The 26407-nt window shown below is 41.2% G+C and overlaps 2 protein-coding genes across 3 annotated transcripts in view; both read left to right on the top strand.

The window, feature by feature from the left end:
- LOC140301579 (insulin-like growth factor 1 receptor) overlaps positions 1-18580 on the top strand; it is a 43356-nt gene extending 24776 nt beyond the window's left edge. Inside the window, exons 3-21 of the mRNA XM_072380118.1 lie at positions 1521-1824; positions 2098-2234; positions 2550-2694; positions 4310-4518; positions 4770-4896; positions 5006-5241; positions 6480-6647; positions 6756-6963; positions 7957-8255; positions 8417-8550; positions 8910-9069; positions 9163-9262; positions 9351-9421; positions 9520-9749; positions 9940-10047; positions 10385-10547; positions 11167-11296; positions 11400-11534; positions 13027-18580. Coding sequence (XP_072236219.1) covers positions 1521-1824; positions 2098-2234; positions 2550-2694; positions 4310-4518; positions 4770-4896; positions 5006-5241; positions 6480-6647; positions 6756-6963; positions 7957-8255; positions 8417-8550; positions 8910-9069; positions 9163-9262; positions 9351-9421; positions 9520-9749; positions 9940-10047; positions 10385-10547; positions 11167-11296; positions 11400-11534; positions 13027-13540 — 3578 coding nt within the window. The 3' untranslated portion in view covers positions 13541-18580. The remainder of the gene's footprint in view (positions 1-1520; positions 1825-2097; positions 2235-2549; positions 2695-4309; positions 4519-4769; positions 4897-5005; positions 5242-6479; positions 6648-6755; positions 6964-7956; positions 8256-8416; positions 8551-8909; positions 9070-9162; positions 9263-9350; positions 9422-9519; positions 9750-9939; positions 10048-10384; positions 10548-11166; positions 11297-11399; positions 11535-13026) is intronic.
- Positions 1-24012, top strand: part of lrrc28 (leucine rich repeat containing 28) — a 362729-nt gene extending 338717 nt beyond the window's left edge. The window contains exons 1-10 of one of the 2 annotated variants that reach the window (XM_072380128.1): positions 19353-19496; positions 19982-20221; positions 20328-20368; positions 20457-20494; positions 20599-20736; positions 21674-21880; positions 21972-22074; positions 22375-22547; positions 22661-22820; positions 22910-24012. In XM_072380128.1, coding sequence (XP_072236229.1) covers positions 20054-20221; positions 20328-20368; positions 20457-20494; positions 20599-20736; positions 21674-21880; positions 21972-22074; positions 22375-22547; positions 22661-22820; positions 22910-22979 — 1098 coding nt within the window. In that variant the 5' untranslated portion in view covers positions 19353-19496; positions 19982-20053 and the 3' untranslated portion in view covers positions 22980-24012. Of the gene's footprint in view, positions 1-19352; positions 19497-19981; positions 20222-20327; positions 20369-20456; positions 20495-20598; positions 20737-21673; positions 21881-21971; positions 22075-22374; positions 22548-22660; positions 22821-22909 lie in introns of those variants that run through there. The other variant, XM_072380129.1, reaches the window with a different exon arrangement.
- Positions 24013-26407: the final 2395 nt, after the last annotated feature.

Here is a 26407-nt window from a genome sequence, read left to right on the forward strand (position 1 = left end):
TTCACTGTGAGGGCAAATTTCATTCTTTTTGGATGCTAAATGTGGATTTGAACTCACAGAAATGGAGACGTGCAGGTGATCAATTCACATCCTAATTTCATGTATTTCAGCAACTGTTCTCTCAACTTGTTTTGTGCTCAAGTTTACATAAAACTGCGCTAAATTTCCACCTGAGGCCAAGGTCATATATTCAGAAGTCTATTTTTATGTACCCAAATCTAAAAACACTTAACATATACCTCAAGTTGCTTAAACTGTTTGACATTTCTTTTCAGTAATTGACAAATTGCTTCACTTTGCTGTATGTATAGTATATCTAACACGTTGGCTTGTTTTCCATCATCGCACTCAAACTATGTGCTCAGTCTTGGCAATTGATCCCAAGACATAAGGCATGACATTGTATATAAGAAGGGCTCGAAAAGTTAGGTGGTGCGGAGTACTGTGCACTGCAAGTTATGTCGAGCACATGTTCCGACAAAGACAGGGAATACCGCTAATCTTTTTCATCACCTGAAGCAGCGCCACCCGTTTGAGCATGGAGAATGCAAACTTTTACAGACACAGCCTGGAACAAGTGCTAATCTTCCCCCAATAACAACGCCTGTGCAGCAGCGAACAGAACAGAACAACAAGCAACAGAAGACCAGAGTCTGCTTTATCCAGCGCCATGCCGTATGACAAAAACATCTAAGAGACACCGTGATATTACAAATGCAGTAGCTTATCAGATTGCAAAATACATGCTACCAATAAGGGGTTCAAGTGGATGCTAAAATCTATGTAAAAAAAAAAAAAAATAATCATGATATAACTTTTTCCCATTTCGCCCAGCCCTACTCATTTTTAAATACCGTCTCCTTCTCCCTTTGTCAACTTTTTCTCAAAAAGGGGGAAAACCACCTCAAGCGAATGTAAAACCAGTTTTGTTGCTTTAATTAACCTCGTCTAATGTGATAACTCAAGCTGCTTTTTTTTCTCTCTTTTTTAAGTAGCTGAAAGTTTTATACCACTGTTATAGCGAGCAAGGCACTTTATAGGAGGAAGAACAACATCTTATTTCCTAGCTGTTTCACAGATTTTATGTGAAGCACAAATAAACACACATAGAACTAGGCATAAAGGTCTCAGATTGCCAGAATTTTCATAAATGAACGTCTTTCCCTTCTTTGCTCTGTGGCGTACATCTGAATAGTTATGGTCTTCCTGGTCAGGTACAGAAACGTACAGCTCTTTGACACTGAAAAGAGCAGAGAAAAGACAGCAATGTAACCTGATTACTTTTTGTGGCGCTGCCCAAAAGCAACCTGCACAATCCAAATTCAGATAAAATGTAGGCAGAAAACAGATAAATGCACCACCACACACCTCTAGTGGGGGAAAAGGAGAATTGGGTAAAATTGGGTTTGTATTAATGTTTGTGTTTCTAAATTGTTCTGTGATGCTTTAAGAAAAAAAGTTGGGTGTTATGGGTCCACATATTTCAAAGGTTCTCCGTTCTCTCCTTGTCTTGTCACCAGAGTGCCCAGAGAAGTGTGGACGGCGAGCTTGCACTGCAGACGGCGAATGCTGCCACTCTCAATGTTTGGGCAGCTGCACAGTTCCTGGTAGTGACACTGCGTGTGCCGCCTGTATGCATTACTACCACCAAGGCCGCTGCGTGGCTAACTGCCCTCCAGGCACCTACAGGTTTGAGGGCTGGCGTTGCATCAGTGCCAAGCTTTGCTCCAAAGTCCAGCTCACGGACTTTGACACCTTCGTCATCCACGGAGGGGAATGCATGCCTGAATGCCCATCTGGGTACACAAGATCTGCACCAAACAGGTGAGTTGTAGTTTGCCCTGAAGCAAGATGAAGTGCATTGGTCACCTGGTAAAGCCTTTTCCTCAGCAGCCATTTGATGAAGATTGTGTTCCGTTTTGGCATCGAGACAAGGTTCAGCTCCTTTGAAATGCTGGTGTAAAAACTTAAAAAATAAAAATTTTAAAAAAGGAAAACAAAGTCAGAGGAGCGCTAAAGGTCATGGCCAAACAAATGCCTGCCAATAAAATGACACTGTACATTTCCTGTCTCTTTTCTCTCCACCTCTCTCTCCAGTATGCACTGTACAGCCTGTGATGGTCTGTGTGATAAAGTATGTGAGGGGAAGGTCATTGACTCCATGGATGCTGCTCAGTCCCTCAAAGGCTGCACTGTTATCAAAGGCAACCTACATATCAACATCCGCAGAGGCCGTAAGTACTGCAGTGTGCCACAGCAGCACTACAGTTAATATTCCCATTTTTACTTGAAGGAAGACTGGGAACTTTCATGGCGTGTGTAGAGAAGTACCGTTGAAACTGTCTATGAATGAGCGAGCCCCATATTTCTTAGTTTTGGGACAGCCTCTGGACACTCAATAACTTGTGAATAAAATATGACTTTGTGTAAGATTTCTTTTCGTATATGCTAATATTGCTGAGTTAAACATGATATTCATATATAGTCATAAAGTCTGGGATTGCAGTTTGGTGACATTAATCTAGTGAAGTCTGTCTCTGTGTGTTTAGAAAACATGGTTGCGGAGCTGGAGAGTTTTACAGGTCTGATCCAGAGGGTGACTGGTTATGTGCGGATCACACATTCACACACTCTGAGCTCACTGGCCTTCCTCCGCAGCCTCAGATACATCGATGGGGAAAAACCTCTGGAAGAGTACGATCTTGCACATACACACACACACACACAAACTTACACAAACATTTCACTGGAAGCATAAATACACAATTGCAATTTGATAGCTGACGTCGCACGGTGGATACTGATGTTGATCTGCTGTCACGACCTGAGATAACGTTTACTCGTCCCTTTTCAGAGGATTCCCCTAAATAGTCATTTTTCGGGTAAATGCTGCTAAGCAAAGGTAAATCGCATGAACTGCGTATGTGGTCAACATTGGGTTTTTACCACTGACGTGTCTTAGAGAGGTTGGACTTCGCCTTTTTTATCCGTGCAGATCATCTTACAGAGGGTACAGATGGTAGGATTTCATGATTTACTTTGTCAAAAACTGCAATAAGGTCTAGTAATTTGAGAACCGATGGCTGTGCTGCAGGGCCTCATGTACAGAAAGTAGAGCCGTCTGTCATAAAAAGGCCCATTTGTAGTTGCAGTCCAATCTTAATGAGTATCCTGATTAAGATTGGATCTTTTGATTATCTTGGTTATGTGTTGCACATGAAAATATCTTATTCTTCTTTTAGAAACCTTGATAGGATCTTAACCTGGTTTTAGGAAAGCTTGATAGGCTACCCGGCACTCTCTGATAGAAACTATGGTGGGTTTCTGAACACTTTCTGCTGGTAAAGATAATAGCAGATAAGATGATGAGAAATTAGATGCTGCCACAGATGAACGGTCAGACACCTGAGTAAGAAAATGACTGTGTATACAGAGTTGTGACAATTTGGGTTTTCTCACATATTTCTTGTGGTCACATAAACACAAGACCCAGATGCTAACAGTCACAGAAATACTATTACTTGAAGCATGCAAGTAAGAAAACTGTATTTAATTGTCTGAAATAAATTATATTATAAAAAGGGATCTGAAGGCAAAGTGCCATTTCTGCATTTTATTTAGGTGTTGTGTGATTTTCTGTGGCAGTTTGGAGTTCGGCTCTTTGACCAGACAACTTTAGATCGGTTCTTCTCACTGCTTCTGTACTTAATGTGTAATAAGTGTGAGAAAACTTACTTAATCTTATTTCTAACTGAGGAAAGCTAATGGCATATGGAGCCAACACAGACCTTGAATGCAGCATAACCTTCAACAGTCTCAGGAAAGGTTCTCAGGGTCATGCAAAGGCCTTCACTCCCTCCTTCATCTGTTTGTCTTTGAGTTCACGGGAGTCTAACTGTCCCAAAGCCCACATTACAGTCATTCCTTGATGTCTGGGTGTTACCCAGTGACTCATAAAAAAAAAACTCCTCTGCAGTACAAAAAAACAGCCCCATGTTAATCGGATTTGCCGGGTGATTCTTATCCTGCTGTCAAGGAGTCCCTCTGCTGTCAAACTGCTAAATTTACCTGCTAGCTGGAAATAAAGATCCACCGGAGGAATAAGACATGTGACATTTCTGGTGAATTATAGAAGTTAGTTTTCCATTGTACAATGAAAATAATGCATTGTTCTTTTTTGAGATGGTTGGCTTTCAGCCTGGCATGAATCACTATATATACACACTCCACTGACAGAAAAAACACAAATTGATGTAGAGTGAAGCACTATCTTGTTGTTCATTCATCTTGTCATTTTGTCCCCCTCTAGCATGTATGCCTTCTCAGCATTTGACAACCAGCAGCTCCAGTATCTTTGGGACTGGAAGCAGCACAACCTTACCATAAGAAATGGAAAGCTGTTCTTTAGAGCCAACCCAAAGCTCTGCATGTCAGAGATCCGCAAGATGTGGGACAAGACAGGCATCAAGGGCCGCTATGATGAGACAGACTTCCGGAACAATGGCGACAGAGCCAGCTGTAAGGGTCAAAATGAGCTTTGGTCCAAAAACCTCAAACATTTAAATTGCTATGTCCAGCACATGTGCAGAAGCTGCTTTAATTTAGGAGCAGTTTGCAAACACCTCCTCTGAGCCTACTGCTCCTCTGCACCATATGTCAGTATTTACTGCATCACACTTTCAACAAGACTAATTGCTGCCCATTATAGCACACACATATTGAACTACTTTGGATGCACTCTTTCATGTGTCTCCTTGCTGCCCCCTTAGGTGAAAGTACCATCCTGCAGTTTAAGACTAACAGCACCAGCAGTACAAGGATCAAGCTGACATGGCAGCGCTACCGACCCCCTGACTACAGAGACCTCATCAGCTTTATTGTCTACTACAAGGAGGCGTAAGTTTTTCTCGCCCTAATGACTTGCTGCTGCCTTTTCCTCGCCCGAGGTAACACTGAGATAAGATGGCAACTTAAACTCCTCTGACATAATCACTCTTCCTTCCAGACCATTCCAGAACATCACAGAGTTCGAGGGGCAGGATGGTTGTGGCTCCAACAGCTGGAATATGGTGGATGTGGAGCTGAGGCCGGACAAGGACTCGGATCCTGGAGTTCTGCTTTCTGCCCTGAAGCCTTGGACTCAGTACGCTATCTTTGTCAAAGCTATCACACTCATGGTGGAGGACAAACATATGCCCGGTGCCAAGAGCAAAGTGGTCTACATCCGCACCAGCCCCTCAGGTAAGTGTGAGCATATCATTGGCCAAAGGCTGCTGTCAGTAATTTATCAGCTGTGTTCTCTTTTGTTGAAATGACCAGAGGGTTGCACTAAAACGATTGATAATAAACTCTCCACTAAACGGGCATAATCAGAGTGTGTGCCAGTTTGACCCTGTTTTTTTATTACTTTTGAAAATGTTGCGTTAAGTGTAACTTTCTAGCATTTGGTCATTCACAGACATTTATGAGCGTTTATTATGATTTGGAAAAAAATTAGAAAACATCCATTTAGTTTTGATTAACTTTTGAAATAAATCAGCCATTACATTTTTTGCAAAAGGCTAAAAACGTAGCCTAATTATATCCTCGCGCAAGGAATGGATCATTCTTTGACTTAAAGCAAGCGGGTCCAGCAGAACTAATCATCCAAAAGAAAAACGTGTTTACTTTATAAAGTTTTACTTGGCAGTGTGGATGTTCCCACATATACCTGTGCGTCAGCCCTTGTTTTCCACAGTTATATTGTTCCAAATCGCGTGCACAACTTTGTCTGACTCAGCATTACAATCGTACCCCCCCCCCCCCCCCCCCCCCCCCCCCCCCCCACATCACCCCCACTCGCAAACGGCATCCCTTTAATCTTGGCTGACTGTTAGTCCAGTTGCTTGAGTCATTACTGACCCCTGGTGGCTAATAGTGAATACAACATTATGCCCTTTAATGAAGCATTGCCCTGTTATTTTAATGCTATAGAGGCGAGTGTTTTTAGCAGTACTGATGACCATTCCTGTATGATTTCAAAATAGCACAGCACACCTTAAGACTGATGTTAACCTTGGTCAGAAGCTGTGTCGGTGCAAAAGTATAAAATTAAATCTGAAATCCAGGGATACCCAAATTCACTTGTTTGATTTTAATACGTTGTCTCACTAGGACACACTTGCTAGCAGGTAAACATCCTCCACTTTTGGGATAATATCTTCATGACAGTGTCACAGCATTTCTGGATTTATTTGTTTGAAATAAACACAGCTGCCACACAAGGACATTGAGGAAGACTGATTTACAAACAATATGATCTATATTATCTAATAACAATTAAATGAAATGGAGGAGTGCATTAAATAAATCCAGCTGCAGTGTAAAGACATAGCGGTGCCGTGAGGTCAGAGAAACAGCTGCACTGGCAGACGGTGCATCACAGCCTGAAGGAGAGCAGTTTCCCAACCATTCCTTGACTCCTTGTCTCTGTTTTTCAGCACCCTCCATGCCTCAGGATGTGCGTGCGTTTTCAAACTTGTCCACTCAGCTGGTGGTCCGCTGGTCACCCCCTATCTCACCCAATGGGAACCAGACTTACTACCTGGTACGTTGGCAGCAACAAGCTGAAGACAGAGAACTGTATCAGCACAACTACTGCTCCAAAGGTATGGGCACACTCAATCACAAGCTTCCACACCCATCATTGTTTCTGGCTGTTGAGTCCAACATGTGCAACACCTGTCAGGAGATGTATCTTTTTCTTCCTCCACCAGAGCTGAAGATCCCCATAAGGATCGCTGCCATTGGGGTTGGAGACCAAGAAGAGGACACAAAGCCCACTAAACCAGATCCTGACAGGACAGATAAAGGCCCCTGTTGCCCATGCCCCAAATCGGTGGAGGACCTGGAGGCTGAAGCTGCTGATGCCTCCTACAGAAAAGTCTTTGAAAACTTCCTGCACAACTCCATTTTTACTCAAAGGTAATCTCTACTCGTAAAGCCCACTTTTGAATATTTTTCTTTAAGTATTTTCTGTGCCATTAATGTACAGGTTGTAGAGTCTGTGATTATTGTATCCTTCCTCCTTTTCTCTTTAATCATGTTTGGGCAGCTGTCAGATTGGAACCAGCTTTCTGCCTTGAACTTCAGACATCTGCATCACATTATCTCTCTTGGTCTCTTCACAAACGCACATATCTCAGATCCAGTTGATGTAAATTAGTTCTCAGGATGTTTTGCAGAAACGGGAGAAAGGAATGAATGTACTTACTTCTAAAGATTACCATCAGGTGTTGCATGTAACAGATCCCGCATTGTCCCATCAGCTTTCCTCAGACTTGTGTTAACCTACATGCACGCTGCCTCAGAAATCAGACTGTATCTATAAACGTTTGGCTGTTTTACAATGGTTTTGGAAGGAAAACTCCATGGTTTTCTCATTTGCATTGAAAAGAGGTATAAATAAGAGTAAAGCACAAGAAGGCCTTGCAATGTGTTAATGGTTTGTTCTGGATTAAACAAAACCCAGTACATATAATGAAATGAAATGCACATGGTTAAAGAACAACTTTGTAACTTTGTTTGCTGGCATACACCATATATTTTGTAAGAAAAGAAAAAGTGAATTTTTTACAAATTCATGAAGCAGTAATTCTGATGGTGTTGAATATGTCCACCGAGATCAATCCCAGTTGTTGAAATGAGAGCCAAATGGCAAGGAAATTAAAGATGAGCCGTCAGAGACACAAAAAAAAGATTTCCAGTTACTCTGTGATCAACACTGAGGTACGAGTCAGAGGAGCTGATAGTCAAGCACACAGGCAAGCTTTGATCAAAAGAAATATTTCTGGAGGTGATATCTTGTTCTAAATGTTACAAAGTTGGTTTAGAAACCAAAGTTTCATACTTTGGTAAATGTCAACCGTCCTCTTACCCCCCTGCATTCATCTTTATCTCTATCATTTTCACTTGTAGGCCACCAGATCGGCGACGCAGAGATCTTTTTGGTGTTGCCAACTCCACTCACACCCACCGCCTGCACACCAACGGCAGCACTGTCCCTCCTCTCCAAGCGGCTGGTAACGCCAGCGCCGGCGACCTGGAGCCAGCCGACCGAGAGTTTGACTTTGTGGAGCAGTCGGTGACGGAGCGTGAGCTGCAGATCTCTGGGCTGCAGCCCTTCACGGTTTACCGCATCGACATCCACGCGTGCAACCGGCAGGTGCAGCGCTGTAGCGCTGCAGAGTTTGTCTTCTCCAGAACCAAGCCAGCAGGTTAGAAAAGAAAGAAAGAAAGGATTGATTGTTTCCGATTCTGCAATTCTGTTTGAACGCTGAAGGCAGACGATGAGTGATGGGGTCTTCTAGCTGCTGAAACTTGTTGAAAATGTTATGTCTGTTTTAACTGTGGCCTTTTCTTCTCTTTTGCTCTCCAGAAAAAGCTGATGACATCCCAGGTCCTGTGACCTGGGAGGGCCACGAGGACTGGGTGTTACTGCGCTGGCCACAGCCACTTCACCCTAACGGACTCATCCTCATGTATGAGATCAAGTTTAAACTGACCGCTGAGGTAGGACAGCATCAGCATATGTATCTATTCTTTTAGTTGTTTTGAATTGTTTTGCAATAGTTTAAGAGTTCATTTTAAGTGCAGGACAGAGTAGAAAGTTAAGTCACAAAAAACGAAGAAACAGCAATTTCTTGCAAGATTGGTCTCGTAAGTGCATGCTGGCCACTCTTCTGCTCCAGCAACCAGATATGAGACGATTATTTATTAGTATTGGGGCAGAATGTGTCTGGCTCAGTAAACTGTAGAAAACTACAAATTAGAAACATGAGGCCTTCAGTTATTCAACTTGGATTTTGCAAATCTTGCTCCATAATTGTTTTTTTTGTTTGTTTTTTTTTGTCTTTGTGTGTGTGACTCAGCCTGAGAAGCACGAGTGTGTATCTCGACAAATGTATCAGACCCAGCGTGGCGTTCGGCTGTCCAACCTGAGTCCAGGAAACTACTCGGTCAGAGTGAGAGCAAAGTCACTGGCTGGCAACGGCTCCTGGACACACACTCTGGATCTCTATGTGGCTGAAAGTAAGACACACACACTGTCATGCACCATTAAGTTGTTTGTGCAGCATTTTTTTATAAATGCAGTCAGAATAATTAAGTTGTTTACCACAACAGGATACGAAAATGTCCTCTACGCTGTGATCTTTGTTCCCATCACCATCATCTTCTTAATCTGCTTTTCGGTCACAATGCTGGTTGTTCTCAACAAGAAAAGGTGCGTGCTGGCAATCATTTTATTACATACAAATGTGTTGATTGCAAACAACAAATGCAGAATGCAAATTAGTTTTTGTTTTTAACAGGAACAGTGACCGACTTGGAAACGGAGTCCTGTATGCCTCGGTCAACCCAGAGTATTTCAGTGCTGCAGAAAGTGAGTGATGTGTGTGTGTGTGTGAAATGTATTGTAGTGGAAACCATATATGCTGTTGCAAAGATGTACATTACAGAAAATGTTGCTCTGTGTTAAAGTGTATGTACCAGATGAGTGGGAGGTGGCTCGGGAGAAGATTTCCCTGAGTCGAGAGCTCGGCCAAGGGTCGTTTGGCATGGTGTACGAGGGCATAGCGAAGGGCGTGGTCAAAGATGAACCAGAGACACGTGTTGCCATCAAGACCGTCAACGAGTCAGCAAGCATGAGGGAGAGGATTGAGTTTCTAAATGAAGCCTCTGTCATGAAGGAGTTTAATTGTCACCACGTGGTATGTATGAAAATATAACGAAATATCTTACACGGCAGTCATGAGAAGTTTTGCTTTGTACACTTGCGTCATTTAACAGATTATTCAGTTTAATGCATTGGTTAAATTCAGCACAGTGACTAGGGGCCATCAGGTCAGCTCATTTTCCTGGGGACATGTGTCAGTCAGTTCTTCATCTTGTTCGTTGCAGGTTCGTCTCCTAGGAGTGGTCTCTCAGGGCCAACCCACTCTGGTAATCATGGAGCTGATGACAAGGGGAGACCTGAAGAGTTACTTGCGCTCGCTGCGACCTAAAGAGGTAGTGGATGGTTGTCATGCACCTCGCAGAAAATAGGGGTGGAGTTGAACCTAGAGACTTAATAGACCTAAAGTATGTATTGATGTCAAGGATTTTGACTCTCAAATTTAAGTGAAGAGTATTTGAAAAAATAATACCACAAGGAGCTTTTATTCAATAGATAACTCAGCTGAAAATGCAGTAAAGGGAGCAGACATCATTTTGTGTGACCTCAATTTGTCCCAATTCCAAATTTTTCATAATGGCTGTTGGTAGGTTTGAGATCTGTGGATTTCAAGACTAAGTGCAGTAATCTGCTCTTCGTTTGGATCTTACTCTTCTTTGTTTGTGCGTGCAGCAGCAGTGGTCGAGCCTGTCTCTCCCTCCCCTGAAGAAGATGCTTCAGATGGCCGGGCAGATTGCTGACGGCATGGCTTACCTCAACGCCAACAAGTTTGTACACAGAGATCTGGCAGCCAGGAACTGCATGGTGGCCGAGGACTTTACTGTCAAAATAGGAGGTAAAGGAACTGTCATGAGTCGCAGAGAGTTGGGAAACCTGTTAATTAGGCGTAAATGCAGCTGCAGGCACACTGTAAAAATCCAAAATCATCAGGGCAACTTTAATCTTAGTTAAGGGAAGCCTGAAGGCACAGTAACGTTATTGTGTTGTCAACATGTTTACACAGATTCAGCGCTGGCCTTTTCACTGTGGGTGTATTGCAGGCTGGTATTTCCATTTGTTATGTGAGAACTGTGGGTCTTCTTGGGGCTTGAAAACATCTAGACAATTGTGGTTACAATAATGGGCCTCGATTAAGGAGCTTTGCATTTTTACATGTTTATAAAACTGGTCCAGAAGGCTCTTCAAGGGATATTGTGGTTAATGTACTATTTCTGGGGTTATAATCTCACAGAGTGGTGCTTTCCTTTGCAGTATGCACACAACAGATGGCAATTACAGAGAAGTCTGAAGAAACTTCTACTCAGTATTTGGCTTGAAAATGTGGCTAACTTTAGTTCAGCTTTTTAAAACCATTAGAATCATTATCAAATGCAATGGATGTTTTTATATACACTGTGTCTGCTTCACTCCCTTCCTGTGTCTGCACATATACCTATCTTTGTGTGTGTGGATAGATTTTGGCATGACCAGAGACATCTATGAGACGGATTACTACCGCAAAGGTGGTAAAGGTTTGCTCCCCGTCCGCTGGATGTCACCCGAGTCTCTGAAGGACGGTGTCTTCACCACTAACTCAGATGTCTGGTAAGCAGGCGTACGCAAACGCACACTGCACCGGTTCCAAATTGAGTGCCGCGATGATAATGGAAGATGCGTCTTTGCCCCCTCCCTGTCTCCCGCTGTGTAGGTCATTTGGAGTTGTATTGTGGGAGATTGCCACTCTGGCAGAGCAGCCCTACCAAGGTCTGTCCAATGAACAAGTGCTTCGCTTTGTTATGGAGGGGGGACTGCTGGAGAAGCCACAGAACTGTCCAGACATGCTGTAAGATACATACACCACTCTGCAGAAATGTACACGATGCTCTCATCTTCCTGTCTTTGTTTCCCACGTTTCCCTCCACTTGGTGCGGCGGTTCTGCTGCTTATTGCCTGAAGTCTAAATCCGTTAAGCATTGCAGTGCCCAACGCATTCTCAGCTTGTTTGAGTTTCACTGTGTTCTGTGATGTATTTGTGCTTAATATGAAACAGACCAAACATAAATCCACATCAAAAGAGTTGTAAGCGTGACAGACAAATCTGGCGACGAGTGAGAAAACACTGAGGATGCATCAGATGAAGTCATGAGGATAACAAATGTGAAGTCACAGGGTTTGCTCTCTCAGCAATGATTTAATCATCATCTTGAGCATATGAGCGTATATACGAGTAGGTTTTATTATTAATGGCAGTATACTAACTAGTATTATGATGCCTAACTGGTGGCTTTGTGTTAGATTTATATCTAAGAGCATTTGCAGTAAGTAATAACACCGGCATCATATTTGCTGAGGTCAAAGCCTGGGACACAGCCGGGCTTTCTTTTGTTTTAGCTGCCTCGGCCAAACTTAAATCTTCACTCGGCGATAACGGGCACTGAAGCTATGGCCCTGATCTTTCTTTGTTCACTCAGGCTTTCTTCCTCAGGCACATCTGAAATAAGCATTTTACACATCATTTGACCCTTCTTCTGCATGAAATTCATCAACCACCTTGCAGGTTCTTTGACTGGAGAGATGTGAAAGATACAAAAATCACTACAAAAAAAAATAGATGTTGCATTTAAGGCAGGGAACACTGCCAAAAAAAAAGAGGGCTGTGAATTTAGCTCTGACACTATCCCATAATCCTGTGGAAACTACATAAATCACAGACCAAATCAAAGCAAATTGGTTTTGCTGTCATGGATATCATCAGGACAAGAATTAGTGTTGTCGCTCTTTTTCAGATGACGAAATCCAAAACTCAGAATATGACCTTCTCTAGAGTTCAGCCTTTGTGATCTAACCAGGTTAAAAGAGAGACCCCTTCATGACACTGAAAATTCTGACTTTCATCTCAACATATCTCGCTAAGCCACTGATCTCTCTTCATAGCCTACCCCCAGAAGACAGTTAGCCTGGCACAGTACATGTCAAACAGCAACCTCCTGGGTTGGAAAATAAACAGAATTACTAAAAGCTGCATTTCATCAAATAGCTACTTGAGGCTGGTTCCATTTTTTTTCAATCTATACAGACCCCCATGTTAAAATGCCCAATGATTATTTACAGAAATAAGCATATTTTGGTCTGTATAACTAACTTGTCTCTCTAGGACAACTGTTCGGAGGCTTAATATTCATACAGCTGTTTTAGCATTAGAAAGTAAACATTTGGCAAAAAGTAAATATTGGCTTCTCTGTGGGAAAGCACGGTTCCTCTGGATAGACTCATTAGTACAGGAGGTCATGTTGTTTATGAGGATTGAGCTTAACAGTGCTTGTGTGTGTCTGCAGGTTCGAGCTGATGCGAATGTGTTGGCAGTACAATCCTAAAATGCGTCCATCCTTTGTGGAGATCATCAGCAGCTTAAAGGAAGAGCTGGAGCCGTCTTTCAGAGAGGCTAGTTTCTACTACAGCGCCGATAACAAGCCTGCAGAAACTCCCCAGCCCCACCTGGACAAGCTAGATCACACGGAGGACGTTGCTCTGGATGCCCCTTCTTCCACACATCAAACTCCCCAACAGACCCCCCCTGCCCTGAGCCCAGAAGCCCCACCCACTCCATCTCTAGCCCCCGGCTCCCCCTCCTCTCCCTGCACATCGAGTGCCGTCATGGACAAGCAGCCCTCCAGCCAGCAGGCAGCCAATGGGCTCTCGGGGGCGGGCCTTCCAGCAGGGTCAGGGCTCGGGACTGGCTCAGGCGTCACAATGCGGCCGTCTCTGGACGAACTGCCGCCATATGCGCACATGAACGGAGGGCGCAAAAACGAACGCGCCATGCCTCTCCCGCAGTCCTCAGCCTGCTGATCGGACACACACACCCACCCACCAGACTGCAAACCCTCCACCTACTGCCCTGAAGAACCACATGTCTCAGTGGGTGGGATCTCCCCCCCCCCCCCATTACAGCAAAACCTACTCCACCACATGGATGTGGCTATTCATTGGCAAAGACTCGTATGAAGGTGGAGAAAAAAAAACTCTTACTGAGTCCATGTGCTGTTGTATCTCCACACACTTTTTCATACATCTCTAGTTTCAGTTTCTACCAGCTGGCTGTCAGATGTGACACTGCCCCTGCTGCTGAGTGGGAAGACCAAAAATTAACACAGCAAAACTAAAAAAAAAACAAAAAAAACCAGAAAAAAGTAAAAGAAACGAAAAAGATAAAAACCATTTTGGGGAGCTCTTTCTCTCTTTGTGGCTGAACTTGTTTTATAAATTGTTGTTTGTTACTTTTTTATTTGTCTCCAAATGGAGAAACAAAATGTGTAGGCCTTTATATAAACGATTGGCGTTTGGATTGCTTTTGAACGGGCATTATGGTGAGAATGATAAGCATATCTAATGAAGAGGAAGCACTTCAAAAAAGGTCTCTCTCAGTCAGTCGTAAGTCTGGCTGCTCTGCAGTTTGGATGTCAGCGTAATGCCGGCTCAACAGCCAATCCGCTGAAAACAACCAACCAGAGGAAGAAAGGTCAGCTCTGCCAAATTTATTGCCAAAATTGTGCTGGTCTCAGATTCTCTATCCCTTTTACTCTCTTACACACCACCATGAGAATGGAAGCAAAAACAAACATGAGCACTTTGATCTGCCACTACACCATTCTTTCAGCGATCAGAGGGACATCCCCTTCCCTCCACAGGCCAAAATTTCACCTCTACTGCTGGTTGCTATCTACAGTTTTTTTGCTCTTTCAAATCGCTGCGTATACTCTAATCTCATTATCTGAAATTGAGCCACTTCTCCTCACAAAGTGCTGTTATGTTTAGGTTAAAACGCCAAAAAAAAAAAAGAAAAGGAAAAAAAAAACTCTAAAGCAAGGACTGCAGAGGAAGGAGCTTGAAGAGGAAAATGAATATGAACATAAGATCTACATTGTCTCTCGGTGGGAGTTCAGAGGCATCCTTCTTGTATACAAACAGGTATTTTTTTAGACTTGTCAGTACTCTACAACATTTAAGACATCTCTACGTGGGCAGAGCATTTATGTACACACCATTTGTTTGACACTTTTCTAACTTTTATACAGTTGGAGACTTTCATCATGTACAGAAAGAAGCTGCTATTCCTTATTTCTCTTGTGGTTGTAATATAGTCAATATCTATGTATTAAAAAAAAAAAAAAACTTCTTCAGGTTGAATTCAGCTTGGAACGTTTCCACTATGGTTCGTTTTTTTTTTTTTTTAAATGCTTGTTTCTGTGTAAAGTGTATCTGAGCTGGTTTTGTTTCTGTGATTGCATAAAAGGTACGACGATTTGCCTTGTGTTTCGAAACACCGGTAACTTCCCCGCATCTGACTAAAGGACAGTGATGGTGCCAGTGACCATTAGTGTCCTCTTGGGATGCTTTGATATCTGTCCTTTCCGGTTTGGACGGACCACCTCCTTCCATCATCAGATTCAGAGGCCTAGCGTCCTAACTAAATCTCAGGTCAAAGAGAAAAGGTAAAATTCTTTTCTATCTTTTTTTTTCTACTTTTTTGGGACTTATCCCAGAGACACCCAGTCTACTTTGTGTGTTAAATCTCTAACTTTATTAAAGAATTTCTTTTTTTTTTCTTCTTTTTTATGTATTACAAGAGGGGTGTTTGTTATCAGTCTAAAACTATAAGTGGTCTCAGTTTTTTTTTTTTTAAATGTCCTTGCACTTGTGTGGATCCCTAAACACTGACAAAAAGTATGAATCAGGCATATTTAAAAATGTAACCAAACACAGTGATTATTGTTGCAAGTGAAATTATTCAAATTCATCCCAAAAGATTTCGAATTGATGCAGTTTTCTCATCTGTTACGATTACACGTGCTATTCTATTTTTTATTTTTTGTTGTTGTTGTTTTTGGCCTCCCCCCCCAAAAAAATCTCCATAGATAAACATGTGATCAAGTGTCTGCTCTCCGTTATCTCCAAGCCACATTTCTGTCTTTAAACCCGGCAGTTTGAAATTTTAACATCGCCAATACTTGTTATGGTAGTTGAGTTTTAGCTAGTAAAATAAATGCTAACATGGTTTCCAAGCTAATGCCTTAAAGTTATAAAATGAATGTTGCTAAGAGTGTTTTACTTTAGTTTGTTCCATTAGGAGACAAAATGCCCGGGCTAACAAAACCCAGCACTTATTTTGGTCTAACTCCTGGTGAAGATGAATTTTATCTTTAAAAGAAAGGCATTTCCGAACCTCTAAAGTTGTGTTAACTGGCTAATTTTTTCAGGTTTAGCTACTATTAGCAAGTGTTTCATAAGTGATGTAAAAAGATTATCATTGAACTTGTTTGTATTTGGATTAATAAGTGAAAGTTGGCTGTTTCTATGTGCAGTGCAGTCTTAGGCTGTTTTCAGGTAAGTGTGCTAGCCAGATAATCCGCTCATGTCCCTTGAGTACGAAAACCCTGGACAAGCGCTCGTCCTGATTATACTGTACACCAACATGGATATATTGCAAGAGTATAAGCATTTGAAAAACAGGAAATGTGTTGGGACAATGGAGAGCAGGTGAATGTCAAAATGTGAGCCCTTAATCAAAAAGAAGAAAACTATGAAGTTGAAAACTTAAATTGATTAATGAAGGTATACATTTAGTTTTATTTCGTAATTTTCTGATAACCCTTTGCTGCATGTCAGTTTCATGGTTCCTATGTGTTTGAATGATGTATACTTGGTTCAAGACGTGTACAGAGTAAATGCAAAATAGAATTTATTTTAATGTAGCAGAAAGCCTTTCTTTCTGTTCGGTAATTTAATTTTCTTCAGACCAACTCTTCTCTTGAATCAAGGGTGTTTTTTTTCTTTTTTTTTTCTGTATGTTGGCAGAGGAGCTAACGTTAGTTCTTTTTTTCATGTTGAATAACATATTCAAATGTGTATGATGAAGATTTCTGAAAGTGAATTGGGCCGAGTAATATGATCTTATTTGCAGTTTGAGTTTTGTTTAAAATGCTTTTGCAACACTAAGATGTCTTGAGTGACCATACGAGGAGGACATTTTAAGGCCCTTGGTTGTAGAGCCAACTATAACTAGAGATCCACATTTCAGCATTAGATCGCTTTATTGAGGTTTAATAAATGAACTCACCAGATAAGCATTTGAACTGACTATAGTCAGAGCGGTCCACATGGAATACATTTGAAAGGTTTATTTGCCTCATAAAGTTTGATTCCCTTCCCAGATGCTTCTTTGTTATTTATTTTCTTTTTTTGTGAAGTGTAAATCACTGTATAAATCTCCCCACAACTTTTTCGCCCCCCCCCCCTCTCTAATATTTTATGTTCTTTTGCTATTTTGGGGGAAGATTTTGTTATTCCCTCAACCATCCATCTACCTCACTTTTTGTTTCTTTTCCAGTCTATTTTACGTGTACAGAAAACAAAACATCTCATCTGTTGTCGGGCTGTGATGACTATCTCACTGGGTGCTGTTTATCATGGTCAAATTCAAACCACAAACCATCCTTGAAGTAGGGGAGGTGCTCTAGGAGGATTGAAAGTGGGGGGTTTAAAGATGGCTGTCGAACCTCCATGCTCTTGGTAGAATATTTCCCAATATTCAAGTCGAATGACAAATTATACTGCTCTTTGCATGGAGTTTGACTGACTGGAGGGTGTTTTTATTTTTGCTGTTGTGTGGATTAGGAGTTGGGGTTTGTCGTAAAATGGAAGAAGAGAGATTTGTCTTATTTTTTTTCCGCTTCCTCTTCACCTCTTACCTCTGTTTCTGTGTACTGCTCATGCCTGACACCACGTTGATAATTAGCAGGCTTGTTTTACTATAACGAGCACTGTAGGTGCCATCAGCCAGGGGATAAAAATGATATTTTTAAGACCTGTATTACATGTCAAATTATAGATTTGATAATTGGTAGGAAATCCACTGAGAATGTTTGACATTCAGCCATTTCTTCGGTTGCGGTTTAGTTCACCTCCCCTGTTACTGTATCTTGCTCTGTAGAAACTATTGCTATTTACATTTTCAGAGTGGCAATTTAAATTGGTGACCCATCACGACCTTTTGTGACATTCCTAAAGCCACCTAATGGCACCTCTGTCAGTCATCTGAGGACACTAAAAGACACTTTCTCTCATTGGTGACGATTAATGGAGGTTCATTTTTAAACAAACACGCTTTTTCAGTACATTTTCTTCTTAATATGTACAGCTACAAGAGAAAGAGCACAAGATGGAATAGCAGATAGTTTTTTTTTACTCTAACACTATGACTTCTTCACTTTTGCTTGACAAGTTAGTATTGAGTTTTTTTTGTTTGTTTTTGTTGTTTTTACATCCAGAGCAGAAGTTTCAGGAGTGATCCTTCGCAGAAAAATCTTCCCACGTGATCTTTTTTTGTTTTTGTTTTCCCCCGTTGGTCTATTACAAGGCAGTTGTCTCTCTAAAATCAGACCAGGACTCCTGTCATCCAACGAGCGCACACTGCTCAGATTCTGAGGTCAGGGTGGGTATTTCACTGTTTGTGGTCTGAGTTTTGCCTATTTTTATTTTTATTTTTTACTACTGGAACACCTCACAAAGCCTACATATAATCAATCATATTACTTTTTTTTTTACTTTATTTTTTCCCCCTTTCTTTGTTACATTGACGGTCAATCTATTACTTTTATTTTGAAGTGTGTAAATTATTCATAGCCTTCCGAGTCTTGCATTTCTGTTGAAATGATCTGTTAGACTGAGGTTTCTTTTTTTTTTGTACATGCTGTTGTAAGACTTTTTCCTGTTTATAAATATATTCTGAATACTGGGGAAAATGATTGGCTGAAGGATAAGAGAATGTCTATTTCTCTGATTCTTTTTTTTCTACACAAGATTTAAGATGAATAAAAATGTATGCAAACTGTTTTACTGCTTGTGTGCCATATTTGAGCAGGTCTACAATAATTTAAATATGACAACTTATAAAATGTGAAAGACGACCAGTCGACTTTGAAATATTACATAAAAAATATCTGTAAATATATTATTTATTTATATTTACTGGAAGACTTTTTTTTTTTTTCATTTCTCAAGCAGAAGTAATTATTATTATTATTATGGTTTGGGCTGTTTTTTCAGGGACTGTTTTAATACACTTTGCCAATTGGATGTTTATTGAAATCAGGGTAAACTTTCCCAATGATTGCCGAATTTGTGTGCTGAAAGAAATGATTTCAGAAGTAAGCAGCTTCAAGTTTCACATTGAAATCTATTTGTTAAAATGTTCATCCTTAAAAGGATGCGAAATGATAGTGATTACAATTTTCAAATAGCTACTGTCATCCTAAAGTTTTGATTACAGGTCTTAATTGCATGCAATTAGCCTTAAGTTCACATTAACTTTACCTCATATTTATATCCACTGATAATATTTCTTGAAAATTCGTAATTTATAGAATATCAATATTCAAGATGGTTTTATTGAATATTACTATTCAAGTAATACACAGCAACTATGGAGACCCTCACAAGATGAAAATACCATGGTGAAAACATCAGTGTTTGACAATGTACGACTATTCCTTATTGTACAAACGATTAGTGCAGTTCACGATTTGATAGCGGCAGCAGAGAACCAACAGCGCGTGGCAGCCCTGAATTTGGAACACGAAGAAGAATTTTTAAGGCGACCTGACCGGAAACACGGCAGTGACGTTGCTGTTTACGGTAGATGAGTGTTGCTACTTAGTCGTTTTTTTACTTGGGAATTTTGTGCCTCCAAAACAGCATTTCGCATTAAGCAGGTCCTGGCATCTAACAATTGTTCTACATAACTAAGGTAAATTACTTTTGCTGTTAGCGTTCATTAGCTGGGATGTTAATGCTGCTAACATCTATGACATGTTCGTAAATTATCATAATGCTGCACTCTTCACTTACCTTTTGCGATATGTCACGTCTCTAACAAAGCTGTTTATTTGGGCTATCGGTAGAACCACCGGGAAACGTAGCATTATTTGCGTTTTTTTCTCTATTAGCTGAGATTTGAAGTGGTAAAACAACTTAAAATCTCCTAATCCGGATGCAAACAGTTCTGACCTACTTGTCCCCAACAGCAACAGTTTGCTCTTGTACCGCAAAGATAAATATAACTATCCTTTTTTAGGCCTTTTGCCACGTTCTCGTCATTGCCATTCTGTAACATTATGATGACGGTAGGTCATGCAGTGCCTTAAAACTTTCCGTGTAGGATTTTTTTTTCATGTCAGAAGCAGGACTACCCACTGCTGCCATGTAATACTTCTTTTCGTTTCTCTCTCTCAGGAAATAGTAATGCCATAGAGAAAGCACACATTGCCAAGTCTCCTCCATAGGGGAGGAGAGGTCCCCTCAGAAATGGCAACTGAACTTCATGAGACTATATTTATGGCCAAGCAGGAACGCCACAAAAACCTGTTTCTGAACTACAAAAACCTGAATATTTTCCCGGTAGAGCTGCTGAAAGATGAAGGACTGCAGTTTTTGGAGAGACTGTACATGAAGAGAAACTCACTCACTACACTGGTATTCATGCATGTTATTGTCTTAGTTAACCATGAGAGAACACTGCACTTGATTTTATTTACTGTAAATCTACTAAGTATTTCTGCTTTTGCTGTGTCATTATCAGCCTGACAATCTTGCCCAGAAGCTCCCAAATCTAATTGAACTGTGAGTTTTCTGCAAAGCTATATTATCATGCTGAGATGCTTAAAGTTTGACTTATTTGGATAACTATTTTTTTTCTTTTGAATTTAAGGTATTTGCACTCAAACAACTTAGTCCTTATTCCAGAAGGTAAGTTCTCTGCTGTGTCATAATACTGCACCAGTGTCTATCAGAGGTAAACTATAATTAATTACTTGCTTGAAGATAAAGCGTTCCATTGATTTCATTGCCAGCGATTGGAAACCTGGCCAGGCTGCAGTCGTTAGACCTGAGCAATAACACCCTCCAGCTCCTATGTCCAGAGATCGGCCGCCTGAGGTCTTTACGGCACCTGAGGCTGTCTAATAACCATCTTAAATCTCTTCCTCCAGGTAAATTAACACAGTTGACAAATAGCCTTGTTGTTACTATTCTAAACACAATTATACTGAATGAATGAAATATTGTTGAAGTAGTGCCATCCTATTAAGACGGGCCATATCTTGAAAATGTTTCTTGGTCTCAGTGTTCCAACAGTGAAAAGACGGAGTGAAGCAGGACGTTTGAACAGACACGAACAGCACATTTTGAGTGCATATTTGTTGTGTCACGCAGCTCACATCCCAACGGCTTTATGTTTCACGCAGTATCATACAATCATTTGTAACTTAATAGTTGTTGCATTTTCCGCTGTTAAGGAGCCGTGCTTTGCACACTCGCCATTTGCTGTTGTTTTCTGTGTGAGACACGACCACATCAATTGAGTTTTAAGATTTTGGTTTGCCAGCAGAGGGCCACAGAGCTCTTCAACCACAGTGGGCAGGAGCTTGTACTCTCATTAGTCGACAACACACGGGGAAACCATAATTGGTTTTGTTAATTATTCTAAAATTGTTGCTGTTATGGCTGTTTTATGTTATTCTTCAGAATGAACATAATCCTGTTATTGTGCAGACTAACAATTTAATGTTCTGGTATATTTTGTAGTCTGACGAGTGACTCAGACATGTCGGCAATCAGCCATCATTTTTTGTATCCATACCTGCATCCTTTGCTTTTTTCTTATTTTTGTTATGATATTTGATTTGTCAGTGAATTTTCGTATCCATAAAGCACACTTTTGTCAAATCAAAGGGGAAAATGACATTTAGCAACATACCAGCTCAAGGTTAAATATCAAAGTGTACTTGACTCTAAGCTTTCTGAACTGTTGGATTACATCAAAAGATTTAGTCATGCCTTCAGGGCAAAAATAATTATTTTTAAATGGTGGAAATCTGATATGGAATTACCTGTTTCCATCTCTTTCATGTCGGTCTAACACCCCAGAGATCGGTGACCTGCAGGATTTGGAGACTCTTGATGTGGCAATGAACCAGCTGATGTCTCTGCCAGATCGGCTGCACCGCTGTCTCTCCCTACAGAATCTGACAATGGACCACAACCTACTGAGCCACATTCCCCGTCAGCTCTGCTGGCTGCACCGCCTCAACCAGCTTTCTATGGCCGCAAACCGGCTGACCTTCCTACCACTTGGTCACTATTTTCCCTTATTTGTAGTCTACTGTTTTGTTCTACATTTGGTGAAAGATGCAACGCTAATCATTTGTGTGTGTGTGTGTTTCAGATCTGGGCAGATCACGAGAGCTGCAGTTTGTGTTTGTGGATAACAATGTGGACCTGAGAGGCCTCCCGTCCTACTTGTACAATAAAGTCATCGGCTGCAGCGGGTACGGCACCCTCTCCATCTAAGATATTGTTTAGAAAAGTGACCGATGTATCCACTTCACCTAAGGACACCGTCTTCACTGTCATCTTTGGGCTGCCTGAGGTGTACGAGTCGGAAGAAGGAGATCTTCATTGGAAGCAGATTGTTATAGAGCAACAGCTGGATCCTCACAGCATGCTTATCTTTTTACCTGCATGCCCACACCTGACACACATTACATGTCACAGAAATTCATAGAATCTGAATTAAAATACACCTGCAGCCATAATGAGTGATATCTGTGTTTGCTGGGTGTGCACAGGTGTGGTGTATCATCTCAAGTACTGGAGGGCGATATGGGTGAGGTACTGAGTGAGGCTCTGGTGGGGCTGCCAGCTGAAGTGAAGGTAATTGGCTCAGAGACGGATAATGTAGTTCCCCTGGAGGAGCTGGCTATGAGGACTCTGCACCGCTTCTACCACCACCGCCCAGCAGGTGGAGATTGTACTCCTTATAGAAAATGGAAATGTGAGGTGGCTAATCATCTAATAAGTGAACATCTTAACTGAATAATTTTACAGATGCTCCCTGTAATGCTGTACTTTTAGACCTCAGCTTGCTGCCTCCCATCACCCTCCCAAAGAGCCTGCTGGACCTGCTGCATTTCCCCCTGGGTCATTGTCACCGTTGCAGCCAAGCCATGTTCACCATCATCTACCCCAAACTTTTCCCCCTCCGTGACACCGCCCTGGCAGGAGTTCACCGCAGGTCAGGAAAACATTCACACTTTTTCCATTCTTGCTTATATACCAACCCTCCCTTCCTTTCTTCTGATATTTTTGTTCTTCCCTCTTCAGGACAGCTGTAAGTTTTGTGGCCTATTGCTGCTCCAGTCGCTGCCTTCGGACCTTTGACCTTCAGGGGTGACAGTTTCCGTTTGCCTCCACTCAAGAGGGTGACGGATATTTTAATGTCACCAGGCAGTAAACAATGGATCTTGTGCAGGAGCTCTGTGCCTCATCACAGTTTAAAGGAGCACATAGAAGTGTCCTGTACAGATGTTTGTTGGGACAGGTGACTGACACACTGCTCTTTTGGTTACATTTCAGCACTCTCTGGGCAAAGAGTTGTCGACCACACATGACGTTCCTAACCGACTGGGAGCTTGATCTCTTTAGTAACTGTGGTGAAAAACGCACCACAGCGTCCATTTACTAACATTATAAAAGCTGAAGTAACTCGCTCCCTACTCACACGTGAGCACTTTTTAAGAGCAAACCTTTTGATTTTTGTGAAATTTTGGAGTAATTTATTCATACAAGCTTCTTGTAGCAGACATCGCATTGCTAGTGGAGTAATCAGTGTGGTCTAAACTTATTTAGTGTGGTTTGTTTTTACTGATTCCTAAAGAATATTCGAAGGATTATTATTTAAGTTAGTGTCCATGCGTTTAATATATGTTTCTGTCAGCAGTAGGTATAAGAACTTGTTACAGAAGCCAGATTCCCAAGTCTCAAGAGACAATGAATGCAGTGAATATTTGCAAAGATTTGCAATTTGGACATTGTAGAAATAGCAACATTTTACTGCATGATGTCACATCCACGGTCATTATAATTACACTGTCTCCAAACGATCCGCTCAATAAAATGATTTACATTTGTCAGTTAGATTTAAAGTCTTTAATTTTGATGTTGTGGAGCAACATTTCAGAAGTTTGTGTTTAAAGCAGATCATTACAAGCATTAAAACGGCTCTTTAAAAAAAAAAAAAAAAAAAAAAAGCTGAATTTTTGCCAAAACACTCAGCGTTTAAATATCCATGGACTCACTCACTTTAAAGTCTGTTTTCTGTCATTGTCTGAAGTAAAACGTATGGACACTGTGTGATTGACTCATTGTACAGTTGTCCTTTGTTTTGATTGTGTTGCATTTGGCAGTAAACGTTGACTGATGTTTGACTTTGAGTGAATTTGTACCTCTCACCAGGTGAAAATTTGCACGTGAACTCTCAGCGGTACAAAAGAGGACTGTCGGGAGAGTTTAACGTAAGTTGTCTTAGGTTTTGCTTGGGCATTTGGAGATTATATAGATGGGTAATGGTGTGATGACTGCAGCTTTGCAGCAAACATCACTGGTGTCAGTAGGTCTGGACAGTAGATCTCCTCAGCTTCCAGTGGTGTGGATCCTGTCCAAGGAAACATCCTGCAAAACGGAGGATTCTCAGCCAAGTTTACCAGCAGAGCTTTTTTTTTTTTTTTTAATCTTTAATTTTTCTATTTTACCTTCTGTTTCCCACAGTGCATGCACAAAAATACTGTTCCTTAGCCTAAACTTCCTTTCTGCTGTTCCTGCAGCAGAAAGGAAGTTTAGGCTAAGGAACAAGTTTGTCCATAGAGACATGAGAGCACTACATTTGTTGTTGTGGTGCTGTTGGCCTAATAATAAAAAAAAGGGGATGTGGAGTAGAAAGCAAAGTGCCTCCATTACCTGGATCGATGGCATGTTCAGGCAAATATAAAACCGTGATTATCTCTGGCGGATGCTTCAGCTCCCTGCCCTCCCTCTGGGAATATCGCATCTCAGCTGACTGCACATGTGAAATTACACACATTCACCCTGCACTCTCAAATAAAAGGGGTAGGCAAAACGAAGTCCAAAACAAACCGGGACATCTTAGGAAAACACACACCTCAAACATTCATCAGTGTTGCAGTCTTCCAGGGAAAACACAATCAATTATGCAGGATTTTAAAAGACACATCGCAGGTCAGCAGGTTGAGCTAAGCAAAAAATGTGAGACAGTTTTAGGAGGACAGACTAATGTTCAGAAACCCCCAACTTGAAGTACATAAATTTGAAATCAGTCATTTAGAAAACACAGCACCTGAGGAGAGAAATTGCTTCTTATTCAATCAATGGCAATAGGAGTGTGACTCATTGTGCTCAAACTGATTGCTATTGGATCATCGCACTGGAGTGATCCCTTTAATGGTGTCTTCACTGTGCTGGTAGCTATCGGTGGACAAGGCTAATCCATCACATGCAAAGATTAGATCCATTGAACTAACTGGATGATCTAATGTGGACGAAAATAATTTGAACAGAAAATGTTTCCCAAGAGGAGATAGAGCAGGAAAACTATGTCCCTTTGTCATCATAGTTTTTCAGAGTGTCATTTTGGAACTATTCATATTTCATGTATCTTATTAAGTAAAAATCAAGGACCACAGGGGCAAACAAGTGTGCACACTGAGGAGAGTGTCAAAGACACTGATAAGAAGATGTGCAGATTCATGCATGTCTGTGCTCTGCAGCCTTCAGTGATAGATATTATTATATACTATAGTGACGTGCAGCATTAACTGTGTCATGAGTTGAGTGGGATGCAGTGCGGTGTGAGATGGTTATATTTGCATTTTGTTACCGATTTTGACATGGAAATATTCGTCTTGAGCAAATTTTTAAGCAGCACTCACTTCATAAATAAACAGAGTAAAAATTAGCTGAGTTCAGGTGAGAGAGGGCACGCAGAGATGCAGCATTTTCCAACTGCTCATCTTTACAAATGCCACAAGAGGGTCGGTGTCTGAAGTGGCGGTGCTGGTGTGTGCCCGCGTGTCTCAACAGGTTCATATCAGTTAAGACAAATGGAAGAGAGGAAAAAATGGAAAACGTGTACAGAGGATGGAGAAAAGTGAAGATCACCGCAGGCAGAAACTCTTATTCTGCGTGCCACTCTCTCACACTGAATTTTAATGCAGAACACCAGATTTCGCCGTTGTCTGTCCTGAAAACATCTTCTGAGCATCTTCTTTATCTTTAGTTTATTTTCGATCAAAGGCTTTATTCGTTTTTACTCTGAGTAAATTGTCAAATATAAGTGCACAAGTGAAAACTGAAATTTTTTTTGCTAAAAAATAATCTGCAGTTTGCGTCATATTGTAGCACAGCCAGTCCGTTAAATGTGGACATAACCAGCTTCTCTGAAGCCTGTCTTGCGTTCAACATGTCTCCTCAAACAACTGTCGAGCTGCCCTACCTTTTCCCGCTATCTCTGACGTCAGAGGGCGCGGCCATTTTGTGAGCAGCTTCGCATTCAACACGGCGAGGCAGGAAGTTATGACCTAACTATCAGATTAAAAGAGGGGCTGGGGTTGGGGACAAAGCAATTTGATATTAATGTTTGTTGCTGTTAAACCACTATTTAGTTTTGCAGCTAGAGTTGAAGTTGTAAACATAGCCCTACATAGGTTTGTGAATAAAAGTCTACAGAGCCTACGAATAAAAACAGGTTAAATCATTTTCGAATATTTGCGGCTTTTAATAATTTTAATAATTATATAATATAATTAA

The sequence above is a fragment of the Leuresthes tenuis genome, unplaced genomic scaffold (genome assembly GCF_036924035.1).
Source record: "Leuresthes tenuis unplaced genomic scaffold, fLeuTen1.0.hap1 SCAF_2, whole genome shotgun sequence".
NCBI classification, from domain to species: Eukaryota; Metazoa; Chordata; class Actinopteri; order Atheriniformes; family Atherinopsidae; genus Leuresthes; species Leuresthes tenuis.